The sequence below is a fragment of the Rhododendron vialii genome, chromosome 4a, assembly GCF_030253575.1.
Source record: "Rhododendron vialii isolate Sample 1 chromosome 4a, ASM3025357v1".
Lineage (NCBI taxonomy): Eukaryota > Viridiplantae > Streptophyta > Magnoliopsida > Ericales > Ericaceae > Rhododendron > Rhododendron vialii.
Genome location: NC_080560.1, coordinates 35,533,887 through 35,549,536, shown reverse-complemented (window position 1 = coordinate 35,549,536; position 15,650 = coordinate 35,533,887). Strand labels below are relative to the sequence as shown.

General features: G+C 38.1%; 1 protein-coding gene across 1 annotated transcript; it reads left to right on the top strand.

Annotated features, from left to right (window-relative positions):
• The first annotated feature begins 14,100 nt into the window (after positions 1-14,100).
• On the top strand, positions 14,101-15,324 carry LOC131322172 (protein LIGHT-DEPENDENT SHORT HYPOCOTYLS 4-like). The gene has a single exon (XM_058353408.1). It carries the CDS (start codon positions 14,550-14,552, stop codon positions 15,114-15,116), a length of 567 nt encoding a protein of 188 aa, XP_058209391.1. The 5' UTR covers positions 14,101-14,549; the 3' UTR covers positions 15,117-15,324.
• Positions 15,325-15,650: the final 326 nt, after the last annotated feature.

The following is a 15,650-nucleotide window of genomic DNA, read 5'->3' as shown; positions in this document are numbered from 1 at the left end:
CTCCTGAAAGTTTGAGAACCAGTCCCGATGGGGACATATATGGTAAGTACATCCCGAGTCCAGAATCCATTCATCTGAATTTGTGTCTGATGAAACAATCAAAGCTGATGCCAAGTCGTCAACCTCTCCTCTTGCAACATTTGCTCGTTGTTGTTGTTGTTCCTTGATTTTGGGGCAATCCTTCTTCCAGTGCCCCGTTTCATGACAGTAAGCACACTCATCCTTTGCAATCTGCTTCCTGTCACCGGATTTCTGATTCCTTTCAGCTGATTTGCCTTTTGACCTGGACCTGGACTGTCTCCTCCCGGACTGTCTATTCCTCGATTCAGTCCTTCCCCTTATTGATAGTGCTGATGAAGAGGGATCCCGATGAACTTGTTGATCCTTCTTCCGTACCTCGTTATTAATCAAAGTAGAGCAAACGTCATTAAAACGAATTTCATCTTTTCCATACAGTAAGGTAGTAACCAAGTGGTCATATGTATCAGGCAAAGAATTTATCAACAAAAGTGCCTTATCCTCATCGTCAATTTTAACATCAAGGTTTTGCAAATCGGCCAAAATTTTATTGAAACTATTTAGATGTTCGTTCATTGACGCACCTTGTTGATACTGAAAACGATACAGTCTCTTCTTCAGGTAGAGTCTGTTCTCTATGCTCTTCGTCATGTACTTGCTCTCTAATTTCTGCCACAACTCCTTGGCTGAATTGTCCCTCATGACGGAATACTTGATGTCTTTGGACAAACAAAGACGGATCGTGCCACAAGCTTGCCGATTAAGCTTGTCCCAATCAGAGGTGGACATATCCTCAGGACGATCCTCCAAAGTGAATTCCAAATCTTGTTGATTTAGAATATCCAAAACTTCGCATTGCCACATGCCGAAGTTAATTGTGCCATCGAACTTATCCACTTCGAATTTGGCATTCGAAACCGAGCTCCTCCTCATGTAGGAACTGACCGAGGGCTCGTCTGAAGTCTTCTTATCTGATGATTTGTCCATAGGTGTTGAAGAAACAACACTAGGGCTCTCCTCGTCGATGCTGGACATCCAACGAAGTCAAAAGCGAGAGTTTTACCGCTGAAAATACTCCCAACAGATTTTTTGGAACAGAATCTCGAAAAACAGGGCACGGGGTTGGATCTGGAACGTCGAGATAGTCAAAATCGACTACTCACGGGCGAAAAACAGAGTCCGAATGGCTCCGGAATTGAGAAAACAAATTATGGAATATTCCTTTCAACCAAGGGAATATTCTGCTGACTGTGCATGCTGACTATGCACGCTGACTGGATGATGACATCTTGCTGATGTCATCATCTTCAACCTGCAGCTGCGTGTGGAAACGTATCAGAAGCGCGTCAGATCCATTTTTCGATTTGACCGTTTACGCGCAACTTTGACCGGGAAGGTGCGGATCACCCCGACGTCGGATGAAGGTTTATTATACCTTCTCGAAATCGTCTTGACGAGACGAACAAGATGGACAGATTAGATCGTATTTTCGAGCTGTTTCGAAAAAACGCAGATTCGAACAGAGGCAAAAACAGAATGTTGCTTTGTGTTTTGGCTTCCAAAGCTCTGATACCAATTGTTGCGGAAACTAAGGACCAAACCAGAACACAAACACACACACAAACACAGCGACAAAGATTTACGTGGTTCCCCAAAATCGGGTACGTCCACGGGGGCAGCCGAATTATATTTAGGAGGAGGAGGATTACAAATCACTCTAACTCACACTCACTCACAGACTGATACAAATGCATACATATGCAGCTCTCAAACTCTCTTTGATTTTCCCACACCAAATACAAGTGTAGAGGGCTAAATTTATAGGCAAAGGAGAAAGGCCCTGTTCATGAGCCATGCCAGTCTCATTTAATGCATATCCACGCCTGAGATTTTTCCTGATTTGAGCGTGGCTTGAGAAATTTTCATAGGCTGCCAATCTTTGACTTCAATCACCCACATGGGAGAGTGAATTGCATTCAATGCAACCCACGCCAAATCTTCTGAGTAAATGCAAGTCTGCATTTGTATAGGATGGAGCCAAAACATGGCCTCAAAAGTCAACACAAATGGTAGGAGTAATAATGTAATTTGAATTCTGAAAATATATGCCGATATCATGTATGCTTTTTCAAGTCACCGTCTCAACATGGAGTCTTGAAGCTATATATATCATTATCATCTTGTTCCCTCTCTTATGGTTTAGATATAGATTGCCTGGAACACATGGGTTGAAATGTCTGGCAGACCTCTTGTTGTTTCTAAGGTTAATGTTGCAACCATCAAAAATTTAGCAGTAGCAGATTATACTCCAAAACTAAATTCAGTAATATAATTCGAAACATGAGGATTCCTATAGCCCAAAAACCCCCTCCCCCCGTCCCTCCTACCCAGAGAAAAGTAGTTCAGGAATAATAAGGAACGGGAATTGAATGACGTGAACTAACATGAAATCTTATAAGAAACGGGAATTGAATATTGTGAAGTTTATTGTTTACAAGATATCTTCCCCGTGTAGATAAGTAAAATACAAGAAACACTAGCTCCCAGTTGAATTTGTAAACCTTTGCATGGATATGCTGTTAAAGATGGGAAATTTACCAAATTAATTAAGTGCCAGCAATAACTGGTGTCTTCCTTTTATAAATGTGATATCAAGTATATAATGTAACTACGTGTATAGCTGAAGTCTACATGTCAATGTCGATTTTTCATTTTTGTTACGAAAAAACTGTATTGAAACATGTTCTCGTTGTGGTATCATTGTTCTGCTACTTTGCATCTTTTGAGCCTTCATTTCGTCATTTTTTTGCAAGATGAAATTCCAACTTGCATGCCTTGTGCATGTGTTTTAAGATACTACCCTGCAAAAAATGCCCACCTTTAACTTGTTCTTTGTCTATCATAGGTAAGATGTTGGTTGGTTAGAGTTCAATTACGACTAGAGGTGCCGATTTTGTTCTATGAGTTCGAACCCAAGACCCTACACGGCCAGTTCGAAACCAAGACCTTACAGGACTATTGGGCGATTGAACTACCCAAGTTCCTTTAACTAGTTCGAAGGACTCGGATGAAGGAAAATAATATTTTGTTGTTGGTTTTCATGTCCGTAGGAGAACTAATCTTGTATAGATTGATTTATTAACCAACATGGTGGAAGGTTAAGAGTGTTTCTGAAACTTGGAGAGTGATACAGGAATCCAGCAAAATCTCCACAACTATAGGAGCTGAGGGCAGAAAAGTCATTGTTATAGCTTTTTCACTACTGGAATTTTTTTTTAACTTTTCTTAGTTGTCAATGGAAAGCTATATAAAACTTTAGATTACTTTTGTTCAATGTAGTGTAGTAGCCTTAATAATTCATGGGAGCACCTTTTGTGAAGTCATGTGATTGTGGGGCATGATGTCAAGAAAAAATTGCATGAAATTTTTATCTTCAAGGTAAAAAAAAATATACGTATTTCACTCAACGATAAATACTTCAACGAAAAAAGGATATTATCTACTATTTTCGTTATCAAAAATTCCTTAACCACACATTAATATATACACACACTGGCACAATAAGTTGGCATGGATACTTGATTTATCAAAAAATATATATGTACTTGCACATACACTGATATGATTTGTAGATTCTACAATCTGCGTCACCATGAAGAGATTTATGAATATTTTAAAAGAATGATGATAAAATTGCGTGAACTATAACTTGAGGAACAAAAATTTTAAGTAAAAGTTGGGGGGCACAAAATGTACTCTTCAGATTTTGAGAATCCAATAGTTACTTCAAATGCAATGCATACCGTACCAAGTTGCTTTAGATTTGATATCCAAACACCTAAGGTATAAGGACCAGTACTAAAATTAAACGGTTTGCCACTTTTAATTGGCATAAATTTTCCAATTGAGCCCTTTGATTGAGGGTCCATAGCTTTGCCTTTGGGGGTATTTTTGACATTTTGTTTCGTCCTCCTGTGTGGAGAATATACAACCACGTTGCCTATGAACTTAAGTAGAAGTTAAAAGCATCTACAGCTGCAGCATACACTTTACATTGTTACCTTGTTTTTTTTTTTGGATAAGCACATTGTTACCTTGTTTTGTAGGATGATTTGGTTTTAAAGTATGCTACCCATATGTCAAATCTGAAGAGAGTAGTCAAGGTTTTGAAGTTACTTGTATGTTTGTAAAGCTTTTGGAGCACGTAAAATCTTGTAATACTTGCAAATTCCCTAAAATCTAGACATGCAAAGATTTTGTTGGAGCTATGCTAAGTAAAATAGTGATTTTGACGATTTCTCTAAAAACATATAAGGGGTGTTGGGGAGCCTCATTTTTTGGCTTTGTGCATTTTATTTATTGACCTTATGGCTTTTTAGATTATGGTCAGAATGTGTTTTAAATCTAGTAGAGCATTTAAGAGGTATGTGCAAAATGCATTTTATAACAAAAGTAGTATTTGAAAGATATATGCAGAATACATTCTACACGTCTTTTTGTTAACTCACATGGGAAAAGTGAAAAAAACAGGCTTTTTTGTACGAATGGTCCCCGATGTACTAACAAAATATCAATTTGGTCCCCAATATACAAATCGTGTCTATTTAATTGCACATTGTAAACGTTGTGGTGATGTTTGTATAGAAATCACCCCATAAGTTAGGGTGATGTGATGTTTGTTTAAGGACAAAGTTTCGAAAATGCCCCTGCGTTTGATAGTGAGCACAGACGGAGTTAGACCCAGAGACTATTTAATTATACATTGAAAACGTTGGGAATACAACAGACGAGATTTGTATATTGGAGACCAAATTGATATTTTTGCTAATAGATTGAGAACCATTCGAAAAAAACAAATCCATGAAAAATGAGAAGTCAAAAAACTCCTATTCACCTACTTTTGCCTTTTGTTCTCTAAACACCAAAATGGAAAACTCATTCTCTGAAAAGGGGTTTTGCAATGGGAAACCTAAACCCATGTGAAAGGCAAAAAATGAGAAAGGCAAAAAATTGGTAACCTGAACACTCATTTCAAGGCTTAACCTTTAGGTTCATCATTCAATCATTCTTCAAAGCTTAACCTTTACTCCTTTAGGTTCACCATTCGATCGTTCTTCAAGGCTTAACCATTAATTTAGTTCAACATTTTAAACAACATATTATATGACAAACAGGTCAAACATGCATTAATAATCCCATTTCACAAGTGCAGTAGCCCCAATCTTTCATGTAGTAAAACCTACCATTTGTGCTCAGTTCATTCATAGACTTAATATCGAATTTCTCGTAGCCATCAAAAGAAGAAAATGGCAAAGTTTTTCTAGAGTGGTACCGATACCTGAAAAGCAGTGGTACCGGTACCTCCTGAATTTACAGGAAAACAAATTTCAAAACTATAAATCAGTCAAACCCATTCATATTATCTCATAAGTTTCACCAAAAACTCAATATGCTCAATCACAACGAGAGTCAACACACTATTCATGTATACAAGTAGTAAGGAATCCAAACTCACATACGTATCTCATAAGTTTTACCAAAAGCTCTATACATTCAACTACAACTAGAACTTAACGCAGTTATATAAAAACATACACAACTCATAAACATGTAGAGAATGAAGAGAAATCCCTACCAAGTGGATTTTGAGCAACACTTTAAGAACACCAAATGAGTCTAGCAAAAATTAACCAAGAACGGCTCCTCCCAAGCTTGATACAAGATCGAGAGTCAAGGCGTTTTTCAAAGAACAAGGCCCAAGAGTGAGGATCAACATGTGTTTGTGATGCAGTAGCCAAAGAGGAGGAGTACCATCTTAAACATTCCAAGGCCTATTTGTACTAACCGGCAATTTCGTAATATAATTGACCGTGGATTTAGGCGACGGGCCCACCTGGGTTCAATCCAAAACAGCCCAATGGTCAGAATACATCGCTTTTGGCCATGTGCCGCGAGTTCTTTAGCCTTTCGAGGCCATTTAGGCCTCCCAATGGGCCTTCGTTCCGTTTTGGGCCATTCTTTGCGCTCTTATAACTTTCCGTAGGACATTTCGTTTCAGCCCATTCTTTTTTCTGAAGTCTTGTTTTTTCCTCTATTTTATGGGTCTGTAATAATTTCGGTATTGTTTTTTATGTTTTCTAGGGTTAGGGTTGCTACCTATATATTGGGTTTTACACCTTAGGGCTGGGCAGTTGATTATTGATAAAGAAAAGAGTCAGAAAGAGTCTCTAAACTATTGAGTTTGTGATTGTCCTTGTCGCTTCGATCATCAATTTTCTTATTCGCTTCCCTGCATCAGTTTGAAAAGAGAAAATTATTTTCTTTTTCTTTCACCACCTTGCCACCCTACAACCACCATTAGATTTTAGTTCCAAGTTCTGAGTAATTCTTCGGCCAAAGAAAATTATTTACGTTTTCTTTCGAATCAAATTTGGCAAGCCGTCACTCTGTCCGCCCACTCATTTTGACGTACCGCACCCGACTACCACCAAGAAGTAAGGTAGAAACCTCTTATCTACTTACCTAACTCCATCTTTAAAGAGAGGGATGATATCAGACCTACTCTAGGTGGTGTCTTCCATAGAAGATTAAATGGAAACTTGTCGGCAGAGATGGAAACACATTTTGAAGCAGCAGAAATTTCTTTGGCCCTGAAGAGCTGCAGTTCACTCAAAGCACCTGGGCCAGACGGATTTAATTTCTCTTTCTTTAAGAAAGCATGGTCTTTCATGAAAAAGGATGTCCTGGATTTTTTTGCGGAGTTCCACTCCAATGCCAAACTAGCTTCAGGTATTAACTCTACTTTCCTAGCTTTAATACCTAAGGTTGATGGACCCTTAAAGTTTCAGGAATTCAGACCAATAAGTATGGTGGGTGGCTTATACAAATTGTTGGCAAAGGTTTTAGCAAACAGACTCAAGAAGACTCTTCCAGTTCTGATTGGAGAAGCTCAAACAGCGTTTGTCAATGGTAGACAAATTCTCGACGGGGTCTTGATAGCAAATGAGGTAATCCATCACAGAAAGCATAGTCACCAAAGCGGTCTGATCCTAAAACTTGATTTTGAAAAGGCGTACGATACTGTAAATTGGGAGTTTCTTATGGATATGTTGCACAAGGTGGGTTTTGGAGTCAAATGGTGCTCATGGGTGAAGGAATGTATCTCATCTGTCTCCTTTTCTGTGCTTATAAATGGTTCTGCTACTAATGAGTTCAAATCCCAAAGAGGTATAAGACAGGGAGACCCTTTATCCCCTTTTCTTTTTACCATAGTGGCTGAAGCCTTGAATGTTCTAATGGAGAGGGCAAAGGAAGTGGGGCTGATTAATGGCGTGAGTATTGGGAATGAGGGTCTTATTCTAACACATCTCCAATATGCAGATGACACCATCATTTTCTGCAGTAACAACATAGAGGAAGTCAGTAATATCAAAAGAATTGTGAGATGTTTTCAGCTGCTGTCCGGACTTAAAGTAAACTTCTCGAAGAGCGTAATGTGTGGCGTAGGCATTCCAGAAGCCACTCTTACCCAAATGGCCAACATAATGGGTTGTAAAGTGGACAAACTTCCTCTGAAGTACCTTGGACTTCCTTTAGGTGCAAGCCCAAGAAGAATTAGTACATGGCAGCCTATTGTGGATAGGATAAAGCAGAAACTTTCTACATGGAAAGGGAGGCGCACGACCAAAGGGGGTAAATTAACTCAGATTAAATCATCTCTCAGCAATTTACCTATCTACTTTATGTCTTTGTTCAAAATGCCTATTGCTGTGGCCAAGTCAATTGAGAAAATTCAAAGGCAATTCTTCTGGGGAGACACATTGGAGGAAAAGAAGTTACACTTGGTAAAATGGAGCTGCTTGACAAAAAGTAGGAAAAGGGGTGGTTTAGGTATCAAGAGACTTCTGGATCACAACTTATCTCTCCTTGCGAAATGGTGGTGGAGATTCCACAAGGAGAAAGGAGCTTTATGGCATAAGGTGATCTCTATGAAGTACGGGCTAGATTATCGTGAATGGTTACCGCAGGTCCCAGTGCCTTCAAGATCGTCAACTGTTTGGAAAGATATTTGTTCAGTGGGCGATATCTCCTCGAAATTTGGCAAGTTCCTTCATGACGGTTTCAAGATTGAGGTAAAATCGGGTAACCTAACAAAATTCTGGGAGCATAAGTGGCTTGGGGAGACTCCTCTTAACAGCCAATATCCTAGACTTTATGCGGCATCCTTACAACAAGATACCAGAATTGCTGACATAGGACAGAGCTCAACACTCGGCTGGTGGTCACTTAATTTCAGATGGGACTTATTCGATAGGGAGAAGGCGAGTTTGCTTCAGTTACAACACAAGCTAGCAGAGATCAACTTAGTAAGGGATCTAGATGACAGGCTGCTATGGACCAAGGACAAGAGCAACTCTTTCTCTGTAGGATCAGCCTACACCAAATGGGAGGAACTCAATTGTTATGAAGATTCAAACCTTCATCGTATTTGGAAGAACCTCTCCCCCCCTAAAGTAGAGGTGTTTGTTTGGATGGCGGCTCAAGACAAAATTGCTTCGAGATCTGTTTTGGCAAATCGAGGATTAATTTTTGATGAAGGGGCACAAGAGTGCCCCCTCTGTGCAGAGACTTGTGAAACCCCAAGACACCTACTACTCCACTGCAGATTCTCGTGGGAAGTGTGGACAGGTATATTGAGGTGGTGGGGCGTTCTCTGGATCTGTCCTCCAACAATTATGGACTTCATAGCAATATGGTTCAACAACTCTTTCAAAAACCTGGAAAAGAAATGTTGGGAATCAATTTTGTTCGCAGGTTTATGGTCAATCTGGACTACCAGAAATGAGGTTATCTTCAATAACAAGCATCCGGATGTTGCGGAAGTTGTGGACTTGATCAAAACTAGAGTGGCATTTTGGATCAAGGCAAAGTTTAATGTTACGGAATACTCAGTGGAAGACTTCAAAAGGGGCATAGAGGTGATAAGGCGTAAGAAGATTTGACGGTAGAATTTTGGGAGTGTTGTGATTTCTATGTTTTGCACCTCCAACTGACCTGTTGGAAGTGTCCCCTTTGTTTTTTTTCGTTTCCTCTTTGCCATTTGGTCTCCTGCTCTTTTTTTGGGGTGGGACCTATGTGGCCTCCTCTCTCGATGTACCCTTGTCGAGCTCAATAAAAAATTTTCTTTTGCCGAGCAAAAAAAAAAAAAAAAAATATATATATATATATATTGTCGTTGAAATTATTCATGAAAATGCCTAAATGTAGCCATTACGTTGATTGCATGAAATAAAAATATTGTTAATTGAAGTTTACCTCCTCGAAGCTAGGAAAAGATATGTGTAGTTGAAGGTTGGAAATGTTCTAAACATATAAAGGCTCTGTTTGGTAAAATTGTCGGTTTTTTATTTTTTGTTTATAAAAATTAAACAAGAAATGAGTTTTTGTTTATTTATTAAAAGATAAAAACAAAAAACATGTTTGGTGACCATAATAGTTTTTGTTTATTATTTTTTGGGCTACCGAAAGTGTTTTCAAAACAAATAAAAATGCAATTTTTGTGTTTTTAGAATTTTCGCAAACTAGTGGAATTGATTATGTATTTTGTAAACAAAAAACACAAACATATTTGTGGTGCTTATTTAAAAAAATATCAGAAACAAAAACAAAAACAAAAACTGGAAATAAAACTTTTCCAAACAGAACCTAATTAAACGTACTGATATCTTTTGTTTGTTTTTTTTAAGTTTAAGAAAAGTTTAACTTAGAGTTTAGTTAATGGAAATTGGAATTCAACTGTTATTGCATAATAAAATTATAAGTGGTAAGATGTAAATGTGTTTACCGTAAACGTGATAGAAAAATTGTTCTTATATAATATGCTGTTGTCATTCTTGATTGGTAAATTAGAAAAGCATGAAAATTAGGATTTATTTGTTATCGGATGATTTAATTTTTAGCGAGCTTTGAAAGAATAATGTGAATGCGCGAAATGATGCTTGTTTACGAGACACGAAAAAATAGAATAAGTAACGGAATAAGAAAAAAACTAATGTATGAGCATGAGAGCCCAGTAGGTCATGAAAAAAGGTCGGCGGAATCATGGCTCGGGTGCATGTGTGTAAAACCTAGGAGCCTGGATCAGCAAAACTAGCGTTTGTGTGTGTGAAAGATTTGTCGTAGACCATCATTCTAAAAGAGGGAGTAAACGAAACAAATGTTTTTGGGTGAAAACATCAGAAATAGCCTGGGAGCTCGATGGATTCTAAAAGATGATCGGTGGAATCAGTGCTAAATAAAAGATAATGAAAAGGAGAATCGACACTTCAAAAATGATTTCACAGGTTACGATACGTTGCACTTAGAGGAAAATTTGATTTGACGTACACTTGACACTTTTATAATTTGTAGATTGTTAATAATTATTGAACTGTGTATTTGCTTTACAAGATGACACTTTTATAATTTGTAGATTGTTAATAATTATTGAACTGTGTATTTGCTTTACAAGATAAATGTTATTTTTGCTAGTATAAGGGGCATAAGGATAAGAGTTAGCTATTGAGCGTAATTGCTTACGTTATTACATTTTTGTGGTCCTGGGGTTTATTATAATCTGAAAGAGTTTGGAGATGAGCAGACCGCTGCGCAAGAAGACGGTCGCCTTAAAGAGTAAAATTTACCGTAGTGCCATGTAATTGGGAATTTAGAACAATATGCATGGCTACTTAATATTTACTTTTTATTTAGTAAATGTTTAACTTGAATTAAAATTTACTACCTCTATTCCAAAATAAATGTCCGATCTGCAAAACGAGAACTTAAAAATAATAGGACAAATTTTCTATAAAAAATTCAAACTTTTTCAATAATTTACTAGATATCCATGAATTCTCTGAATTTATGAAAAAAGTTAGAATTTTTCCTTGTAGAAAACGAATTATTCTTAAGTCCTCGTTTTGAGGACTAGATATTTATTTTGGGACGGAGAGAGTGTTAAATTAAGGTTCCCAAAATTGGAGCGTTACAAAAGTCAAATTTCTTTTTTCTTTTCTTTTTTAGACCTTACGCCTCACTATCTCGATACAAAAAAGTCTATATAACACAACTTTAATTCGGAGACAACTGAATCCGGAACCGTTAGATATATCTGGACCTATTAAATACATCGAACGTCTGCAAACGCAATTGTATTCGGAGTTGTGTTCTAAAGTTTTGTCCGTAACATAGCTCGTCTCGGTAAATACGTGGGAACAAAGCATTTGAGCAAGTTCAAACCCACCACCGAATCAGACAAAAATCAGTGTGCATAATAATGTCTAAGATTCTTTTACTTTTCCTAATTAAAGGTTAAGCAAGAGAGGGTAAAAATACAAGTTGTCTTGAGGCTTTGGCTCTTTTGCCGGGCACCCAAATCTTGGTACTCCTTAATCCTTTTTCTATGAATTCAAAGATTTTCACTTTGCTTAAAGTACTGATTTGACCCTAATTCGAATTCACCAATTCCTTACTTAATCTCTTTAACTATAAACTCTTCTTTAATTAGGTACTCCATTATTCGACATGTCTGTACCAAATCGAATCAACAAAAAAAAAAATTAGGAACAGATCGAAATGTTGGGATCCAGGAAAAGTATCCCTGAAAATGTATCCGAAAGTGAAATTAATGATTGAGATGCACTTTAATGCGTGAGACACAAATATCAAAGTGAATCTAAACCATTTACTTTTCTCCTGGGAACAATTTCGAGAAATTTTTTCCTATTCCCTGACATTGCTCAATTAGGAAACTGAGTTACTTGAATCTAAACCATTTATTACGCTTGGCTCAAGTTTATTTTCAGGGCACCATCATAACCATTGGATATACAGAGGCTGGTGATCAAGTCAGAAAATCAGCCTTAGCTGATTTTAGACCAAATTAATTCTCAAAATCCACAACTTTACTTTAACTAATCACTTTTTCACAATTACAGAGTATCGGGCTATTTATTCTCACTCTCTACTCAATTAAATATTCAAACTCATCCCAATTACATATTTAAAAGCAATTCCATTAGCCTATGGTTGAGTAAGTTGTTTTTTATTGCTCCAAAATATAATATAAATTATTATTAGTTGAGTGAATAGTGGCTCTCTTAGAGAGACAAGTAACTGTTCCAAAACTAAAAACTTGACCAGTGGTCCCCACCATTGCCGAGCCTGATGTGGGGCTGTTTTCTTCATTTTGCTCTTTATTTTAACCAAAATGAGTGTTTGAAGAGCCACATGTGGATACTCTTACAGTGGATTGACTCTTTCCTTCTCTTGAGGGTTGATACACGGTTTTGTGCAAAGAACTACACAAATCGTTTGTTCTACTATGATTGTTTCTTACTTGTCTTAGTTTCCATACCACTAAGGGAAATAAGTAGTACTTATTTTTTGAATAAAAAGTGATGTATTATGATAAAATGACATGTCTCGTAAAACGGAAAATAAGTACTTAAAAAATAAGAATATTAGCTACGGGGCCTTAGATTTATTCATTTTGATTGTTCGTGTTATAAATCGATTAGTGTATTTCCCATATTCACAAAGAGGATGTCTTTTTTACGGAGGCTCTGTGAACAGGTTGTTCGCGGCGCAATCACAGCCGTCCATTCGCACAATCAATAGTTGAGATTCGTATTTCCCATATTTTCAAAGAATTGATTTTCAATCCGGACTGTCCAAAAATACTTTGGGCGATCGCGATTAGGCTTCGTAACTTTTTCTTTACGGGAAGAGCCGTAAAAAAAAATTCTGATTCACAAATGGGAGGAATGAGAATGAAAAGAAGAGGAACTATGAATAGTATTAAAAATTTGTAAAACCGTAAACAAAGGAGTTAATGGGGTTGGGGATTTGATAGTCCAGTTCGGTTGATGAAAGGAAAAGTTTCCTCTCAATCCTCACCCAAAATAAACATGGTCGCGATTAGGCTCCGCAACTTGATCGGATGTGACCCCAGCTTGTGGGGCGTTCCGCCACAAGGTGCAGTCACTTCAATGATGAGAGATGTTTACTTTTTAAATCTCGTTATAACATCATTCACGTTAAAAGACATTCAAAAAATATGTTGAACGAATATAAGAAGGGTAATGATTTTCACACTTTATTTTTTATCCTTTAATGAAACTTTTATATATAATTTTTACACTAAAAATAAAAAATAAATTGCATTTATCAAAAGAGAGCTGAAGCTTCGCGGATACTCTCACCCAGATGTACATCTAACCTTCTTGATAAACCTTTTAAGGCCAGTGTTCAAGAAGACGAGTCGGGTTGTTACACATATTGTTTAATATGTTTTCAGAATACATCAATTCAATGCTTCAAACGCAATCGATACTCGATAAATATAATTTTTGGCAATTTTAGCGTTCTAGAGATGATGATTCTGATTCATGAGGCAAACCAGACAGATAGACGCTTGCCTTTTCAAACGACGGGAACTCACAAATATATCCGACTATCCGATCCAGTCCAATTTGAGGAACTAGAGAGCAAACCTAAATCACATAATTCGCATGTGGGTGCAAGAATGCAATCGTGAAAAGCTTGTTTGAAATGCATCATAAAACTACTAAAATCCACAAGAGCGAGAATTAAAAACGAAAACGTCTGGCTTGTCCGTTTTAGTATTTGAATTTTAAATTTAAAGTGAAGAGAGATAAAAAGAAAGAAAAATAAGACTAATAATTGTAAAAAAAAATTATTAAAAATCCTGCATTGAGACAGAAACCAAAATTCCAAAACTCGAAACGAACAAGCTTTCCACATTTATTTTCTACAGAAGAAAAGCCTTGGATTTAATGAAGGTGTTGTCAATCAGTGCAGTGCAAGAGATTGATTGGTGAAGAAAGTATAAATTGTTCTCACCATATATTTCTCTATTATATACTATATATAAAAATACAAATCATGAATCAGCTTTTCTCCTGTCTTAATCAATCATCTCCAACTTACTGTCAACCACTTCCCATTTCCACAAATGCCCTAACCAGGTCGGTCTCCTCCTATTGGAGTACCAAATTTCTACTATCCCCTCTCTCTCTCTCTCTCTCTCTCTCTCTCTCTCCCAAACAAACAGTAGCTTCCCCTTTTCTAGGAAAAAATATCTGCCAATCTCTTTACAACGTTTTCGCAAAACAAATTCAACCAAACATCATAATTCCATCACACTGTTTTCCTTCCAAGGTTTTCTAGGATTGAACAAACAAAGAAAATTAACCGGAAAAGAGCCCCCTTTTGTGTTCTATACATATACCCCTCCACATGCAATTCACCATTCCCACTCCAACTTCTCTCTCTCTCTCTCTCTCTCACTCTCAGACACACAGATGAAACCCTAGTTAGATCAACCGATGATCTAAGTTCTCTCTCTCTCTCCTCAATCATGAAAACATAGTTTTTTAGCTTTCACTGTCTTGATCAACTATAACATCTCAACCTCAATCCACCCACATCTCCTCCTCCTCCTCTCTCTCTCTCTCTCTCTCTCTCTCTCAATGGACACTTTTCTAAACCCTAATAACACAACCATGATCGCCACCACCACAATCACCACTATATCCTCACCTCCATCCAGCTCTTCTTCAACCTCACCGTCCACCACTCTCAGCCGATACGAGAACCAAAAGCGCCGCGACTGGAACACCTTCGGCCAGTACCTCCAGAACCACCGCCCCCCGCTCTCCCTCCCCCGCTGCAGCGGGGCCCACGTGCTCGAGTTCCTCCGCTACCTCGACCAATTCGGCAAGACCAAAGTCCACACCAACCTCTGCCCATTCTTCGGGCACCCGAACCCGCCTGCCCCATGCCCGTGCCCGCTCCGCCAGGCATGGGGCAGCCTCGACGCCCTGATAGGACGCCTTCGGGCTGCCTTCGAAGAGAATGGCGGGCAGCCAGAAAACAACCCGTTTGGTGCTCGAGCGGTCAGGCTTTACCTGAGGGAGGTTCGAGATTCGCAGTCCAAGGCCAGGGGAATTAGCTACGAGAAAAAGAAGCGGAAGCGACCAGTGCCGGCAGTGGTACCAGCGCCGCTGCCGCCAGTGCCGCCGCCGCCTAATTGCTAGGTACACTTAATCGGGGTCGCGAAAAAACCGTAAGAAAGTTGGACGGAGTGTTCCAAATTTAGTTTAGAGCAGTGCTACGGACAAAAATATTGCAACCCAAGCATTTTAAATTGTTCTGGACACATCTGCATCTGTATTTAAAGCATTTTCCTTGTATTTTGAATGTGGCAACATCTACTGATATATGTCAATAATTTGTGTCACTCAATGAAATTTTATTCGGCATTCCAAAAAAAAATTGTGCCACTGAGTGGCGTGTGCACTTTTTTCAGTGTCCTAGTTCTGGGTACTCAGGGTTTTGATTTTATTTTTTATTGGGGTTATGATTTTAAATACCCTGTCTTGAAGTAGTGCCTAATGTGATAATTAATGATACAGCATCGAAAATATTGAACATTAATACATACATATCAGAAACCTGAGGAGGAATGTTAACCTTGGAACGTTAATTTTAATTAGCGACTCTTGTCATGGATGATTTAGAACTACAAGTTGTATTCATTTTCTAAAAATTAGAGGCCGAGGCACACGTGA

Excerpts from the sequence above, each read along its gene's own strand:
- LOC131322172 (XM_058353408.1), top strand. The coding sequence starts at position 14,550 with ATGGACACTTTTCTAAACCCTAATAACACAACCATGATCGCCACCACC.